The sequence below is a fragment of the Herpailurus yagouaroundi genome, unplaced genomic scaffold, assembly GCF_014898765.1.
Source record: "Herpailurus yagouaroundi ecotype Mexico unplaced genomic scaffold, PumYag 142, whole genome shotgun sequence".
In the NCBI taxonomy this organism is placed as follows: Eukaryota; Metazoa; Chordata; class Mammalia; order Carnivora; family Felidae; genus Herpailurus; species Herpailurus yagouaroundi.
This window is the reverse complement of record NW_024412397.1, coordinates 49,312,540-49,319,063: the sequence shown is the minus strand read 5'-3', so window position 1 is coordinate 49,319,063 and position 6,524 is coordinate 49,312,540. Positions and strand designations below refer to the sequence as shown.

The following is a 6,524-nucleotide window of genomic DNA, read 5'->3' as shown; positions in this document are numbered from 1 at the left end:
TTTTGTTTTGTTTTGTTTTGTTTTGTTTTGTTTTGTTTTGTTTTGTTTTGTTTTAGAGCATGAGCAGGAAAGGGGCCGAGAGAAAGGGGGATAGTGGGGGACAGAGGATCCAAAGTGGGTTCCACACTGACAGCAGCAAGCCTGATGCAGGGCTAGAACTCACAAACTATCAGATCACAATCTTAGCTAAAGTTGGATGCTCAACCTACTTAGCCATCCCAGTGCCCCATGACTGGTTTTTAATTCTTTTAAAATTTTGGATTTTTTGTTTTGTTTTGTGTTAGTTTTTTTATGTGTTTGTTTACTCTTGATTGTCTATAATTATAGATGTCTCTAAATGGGTGATTTTGTTAAATGCAGTCTCATTTCCTTGGTTGAGGAAGAATCCCTACTTTGCTAACAGTAAATGCAGATTCTGATTTACAGGAGCCCTACTCCAATGGCAGAGGGTGGGAGAGAAGGAAACAAGACTGGAGAGGTTTTCTGTGGGGTATGCGAATAGTTGGTCTTCTAGGTATGGGAGTACTTCTCTCTCCTGATTACCAAAAGTTAATTGAGAGCATTGCCCTGATCTCCTTGTCTTGGGAGACAATGGACTCTCCAGTGTTAAAAGTTGTGGAAATCTATCCCCCTTTAGCCTAAGGGCAACTATCAGTTACCCTTTATTTGCTCATTCAGCAACTTCTGGGCCTTGCTGCCTAGACTGGAATAAACATGAGGTTCTACTGAAAAAGCTCACTTTTTTTTTTTTAAGGCCCTTTCTTTGGTTGGATTTCACCATCAGTCTGAGGCTATCTATTTTTAAATCATTCATGAATTTTTTTAAAGTTCTGATCTGCTAGTGACACCCATTCTGGCTTTTCAGTATTGGAGTTGACTTATTTTTAGAGTTGTTTTGTCATTTCATTGGGATTTGGAGAGGGAGAGTCAGGTAAACCATCTTAATTAGAAATTTAAGGCCATCTTTGTCTACTCTCACCATACAGAGGATGAGTTGCCAAATAACTACTGATCCTGCCTCTGTAAAATCTCTTCTACCTGTCCTCACTTCCTATTTCTAGTCCAGATACTCATTTCTTACTTCATTTTTTTCCTTGCTTTGGTATGTGCTGTATATACTAACAAATCAGTCTTCCCATCATTCATGTATGAAAAATGACACCTGGTAATCTTTTAAAATGAAGTTCAGGGGTGCCTGGGTGACCCAGTTGTTTAAGTGTCCAACTCTTGGTTTCAGCTCAGATCATGATCTCATGGTTTTGTGAGTTCAAGCCCCGCATCAGACTGTGCGCTGACAGTGCAGAGACTGCTTGGAATTCTCTGTCTCCCTCTCTCTCTGCCCCCTCCCCACTAACACTGTCTCTGTCTCTCTCAAAATAAATAAATTCAAAAAAATATTAAATGAAGTTCAGATTTCTTAACCTGTTTTTGAAGGTTTCCTACCGTTTATTATACCCATTCTTTCTGTCTAACTTTGTTCCATTAATTCTTTGCATAGAACACTCTGTCCAGCTCAGTTGTCCTCTCCTTGATGAATCCCTTCCTCATCTACTCAAGAGCCCAAAGTAACCTTTTTCTCCTTGGAATTTCTTTTAGTGCTTTATCTGTACTTCTGTAATGCCCTTCTCACTTTCAGTTGTATAGAACATGTTTATGTAATATCCGGTCTCTCATCGGACTGCACTTAATGTTTAGATTACTGTTCGTATCTCCAAATTTTTGGAATATGATTAGCTTTGTTTTGTAGAGATTAGTTCTATTTACTGTGATCTTCTAGATATTCCTCCTAGTGCAGTACACGCTTAAGCAGTGACATCACACAAGGGTTTATAAAAAATTTTGTGCTGACTACAATAGAAATTATAGTCTAAAATTGAATTTCTGCTTTCTAAATTCAATAAACATGGACAAGAAAATTTAGCCAGGGTAGATTGAAACAAATACTATTTCAATGGATATATTTAAATTACTGATAGCATAATTAACTAAGGAAGAAAATTTGCTTATGCTATAAAATTACACTGCTATTCAGTGTTGGTTTACTTTGTTATCAGATTTATTTCAAGATAAATGTCCTTTACTAAAATGGTGTTTGAAATTAGTAAGACTGAGTAATAGATGGAATGCTCTCTTGACCTTAGTATGAATAATTAACCTATATTCCCCAGTACGTGAAGTACTTTTTCTTTTCTGCCCACAAGCATAAAATAAAATTATCAGTTAATCAGTTACATGGAACTGGCACAATATGAGATGTAGTAATCACTGCCTAGTAACGATAATCTTGCACAATAATGTTAACTCTAACATTATGACTTGGAATTAGAAATCCTAATTCTCCATAATTACTGGTACTGTTGAAAAAGCCTGACATACATGTTAATATAGCTATAACGTGTGCTTCTTTTTCATGTTATGTTTAAGTGAATGAAAAGAATACTCTCCAGGAAGAAAATAAAAAGCTTTCTGAACAGCTGCAACAGAAAATTGAGTAAGTATTTTTCCTTAATTGCAGCAGCAAATTGAATATTTTCCCTCAACTTTTCTTCCTTTATTATACTTAGCTATACAAACTGTAAAGGCATTAAGAGTTGCAGATTTCATTTTAAAAAGTTATAAAGTTTTCTGCAATAATATGAAGAAAATCACTTTTCATTTGTGTTTTGGGAGTATATATGAAGAGTGTATGCATTTCTTAGGTTAGTGTATATATAAAGAAAGTATCAAAATGTTTTAATTTAAAGCATTTTAATTTTTATAATTATTTGAAATATTTATATTTTAAATAAATATTTGTTTCCTTTTCAAAGCCCTGACCCAAAAGCTTCATAAAAGCAATCTGAATAAATTATTTCCTCTTACACATTTCTCGGGCCTGGAGAACTTCCTTTTTCTGCTCCTCTCCTCCCATTTCTCTTAAAGAATAAAAATAATAATTTTTATTCTGTGTTTCATGTTTTTTATATCTAATAATCCTCACTATGATTCTTTAAGGTAGTTTTATTATTTCTGCTTTATAGAGAGGGAAACTGAAGTTCACAAAAGTCAAATAACTTGCTATGGTCTCACTAAGCCTATCACTCAGACTCCTATCTTTTGACTTAAAGGCCACTCACTAAAAAAAAAAATTAAAAAAAAAAAAAAAGGCCACTCACTGTTCTTTCCATTATTCAACAGTATCTTTAAAAAGAATCTTTTTCTGAGTATGGTCTGACTTTCACAGGGTTGAGATATGGCCAGTTCTTAGTTCCCATCTATATAAAACTTGTGAAATATTTTAAGAGTTAGGATTTAGGATAGTCTTAATGGTTTTTATAGGGCTCTTAGATCTTCTATTGTATTTGAGTGGGCATCTCTAAAAACTGGTAAACTATGCAGGTATAACGTATTAATTTGCTTAGAATAGTTATTGTCTTATGTATAAACACATCTCACAGGTGGAATTAACATTCTTATCCGTATACTTTTAAGTAATGGATATTCAGTAGGATTTTGATATTCCTCCAATGTTAATCAGTTCACAAATATTGGTAGCAAAGGGAATTTTGAGGGGAGATAATAGATGAGGAAAGAAGGCTATAGGGTTAGACTGAGATTATTAAACATGTATGTATGAAAATGTCAACACTTTCCAGTTTTACTCATGATGCATGTTGAGGCTAGAACACACATCCACAATCTTTTATACATGATTCTAAAACTCAAATTCTAAAATTCAAAAGTTTTTTTTTTTTTGGATGTTATTCACAATTTAACCTCACCTTAATCCACAGAATACTATTTATAGTCCTTATTTATCCCACTTCATGTGAACATTCCTATGCTTTGCTATGAAAATATCAGTGTGTTTGACTACAGAATGATGCCTCAGGTGCCACTGGAGGTATTATGTAATAAGCTGTATATGCTCTGTATTACCCTTCATGATAAAAAAAAATCTGAATTCCAAATCACATCTGGTTCCAAAGATTTCAGATAAGTGATGGTTGACTTAATTAATGTTCTGTGATTTACAGGTAGCTTATGGTATTTTGAACACCTCAGCCTTGATATTTATGAATACCAAAGATAAAGAAGATAATGAACATATAGAGGTTAATACAGAATTAAAGAGTGAATGCCTCCAAAACCAAGGTGTATAAAGTGAATTGAAATTAGATAATGTCATTTACCTTGTGAAATACAAATTCAGATTCACTCAGAATTAATTTATTTTTAGTGTTCTGAAAGTCACAAATTTGTCTGTTGAAGCTCACTGGCATCTTAGAAGAGTAAAAGCTAAAGTTTGAAATTATAGTAAAGGTTAAGCATAGAGATGAACTTCAAGGTATGCATGTTTTATTTCGGACATGGCTTAATCAGATCAGTGAAGGGGGTTATTATCTAGTGTGTCTTTCAGTTCTGAAATTTAAGATAGTTCTCATTAGTCACCTTATTTTCAAAGTAGCTTGCTGTCCTTAAACAAATTTACTTTTGCTTGACAGCTTAAAAAAATAGCAAGTATTTTCTTTGACTACCTAAACCACTGTAACTTTAGAAAAAATGTTTGACTTATATTCTGCTTGTTAAATGAAGTAAAACCTGACTCACCTAAGCTGGTTTTGATGTTACAGATATCTTATATGGTAGGACAGTTATTTAGTGACACTGTAGTAAGAAATTAGTCAGGAAAAATTTGCTGTTATAAAGTTAATTGTGTGTATATATGCATATATTCAACACTACCAGTCACCAACAACAAATACTTAAATGTTGAGGTCATGGTTCTTTTTGTTTTGAGAAATGGATATGCTGAATCAGTGAAGGTCAAAGGAGTCTATACACTTAAAGGACTGTAGGATTCATTTCATTCAACACTTTTCTAAATTGAATTCCTTATATAACTTCTTTAACAAATAGCCATTGTTTGAACACCTCTACCATAAGCTTAATCTCTCAAGCCTGTTTAATTTTAGTGAGGTTTTAGGAGGTTCTTTCTAAGTTTGTGTAGAAATAAATCTACTTACAGGTTATTTGTTGATTCTAATTTTGCCTTCTGGGAGCATCTGGAGCAACTTTTACCCCCTCTTCTATTTTGCATTCATGAAGAGAACTGTCAGGGCCCTCCTGAGTCTTTTCTTTAGGTAAATATCCTCTGTTCATTAACTCAGGCGTCATTACTTCACAACTTCAAAGTACCATTTCTTTTTAATGTTTTAGTTTGTCAATGTCTTAATTAAGAATTCAGTATTCTAGGGGCGCCTGGGTGGCTCAGTCGGTTAAGCGTCCGACTTCGGCTCAGGTCATGATCTTGCGGTTCGTGAGTTCAAGCCCCGCGTCGGGCTCTGTGCTGACAGCTCAGAGCCTGGAGCCTGCTTCAGATTCTGTGTCTCCCTCTCTCTCTCTGACCCTCCCCCGTTCATGCCCTGTCTCTCTCTGTCTCAAAAATAAACGTAAAAATAAAAAAAATGAAAAAATGAAAAAAAAAATTCAGTATTCTACGTGTTGTATGACCAATAGGGCAATACTGCCCTCACCATTTTTCTGTGTCTTTTTAGTTACATTAATTAATGTGGTCAAAACACGTGAATAGTCCTGGATGTTCCTTATTGGGTTTACTGCCAACTAGAACCATTAAGTCAAAGTCTTCCCTATCTAATTGTAGACGTGTTGTTTTTGATAAACATACAGGACTTCAGAGTCATGGCTACATATTAGGTTGTTGAAGAAAACCTAATAGGGTTTAGCCTACTCCTTCATTTTATTATTATTTTTTATTTTTTTATTAAAAAAAATTTTTTAATGTTTATTTATTTTTGATAGAGACAAGAGACAGAGCACGAATAGGGGAGGGGCAGAGAGAGAAGGAGACACAGAGTCTGAAGGAGGCTCCAGGCTCTAAGCTGTCAGCACAGAGCCCGATGCAGGGCTTGAACCCACAAATTGTGAGATCATGACCTGAGCTGAAGTTGTATGCTTAACTGACTGAGCCACCCAGGTGCCCCTATTTTTTAATTTTTTAAATCTTTCCTTTTTTTTTTAAGTTTATTTATTGATTTTGAGAGAGAGAGAGAGTGTGTGTGTACACATGTGAGTGGGGGAGGAGCAGAGAGGGAAAGAGAAAGAGAATCTCAAGCAGGCTCTGCACTGTCAATGCAGAGTCCATTGTAGGGCTCAAACCCACAAACCTTGAAATCATGATCTAAACCAGAATCAAGAGTTGGATGCTTAACCGACTTTTGGTTTCAGCTTAGGTCATGATCTCATGGTTTATGAGTTCAAGCCCTGCATTGGGCTCTGTGCTGACAGCACGGGGCCTGCTTGGGATCCTCTCTCTCCCAATCTCTCTGCTTCTCCTCTGCTCATGCTTGCGCACGCTCACGCTCTCTCTCTCTCTGTCACATAAATAAACTTAGTTTTATTTTTTATTTTTTAATTTTATTTAAATCCAGGTTAGTTTTTTTTTTTTTGAGTAATTTGTGGTATATTTTATTTTATTTTTTTTATATATGAAATTTATTGTCAAATTGGTTTCCATACAACAC

The 6,524-nt window shown here is 34.9% G+C and overlaps 1 protein-coding gene across 4 annotated transcripts in view; it reads left to right on the top strand.

Annotated features, from left to right (window-relative positions):
- Nucleotides 1-6,524, top strand: part of RBBP8 (RB binding protein 8, endonuclease) — a 119,544-nt gene that overhangs the window by 59,262 nt on the left and 53,758 nt on the right. For all 4 annotated transcript variants that reach the window (XM_040479239.1, XM_040479238.1, XM_040479240.1 and 1 more), the window contains one exon: nt 2,425-2,491. In XM_040479239.1, the coding sequence (XP_040335173.1) occupies nt 2,425-2,491 (67 nt within the window). The remainder of the gene's footprint in view (nt 1-2,424; nt 2,492-6,524) is intronic.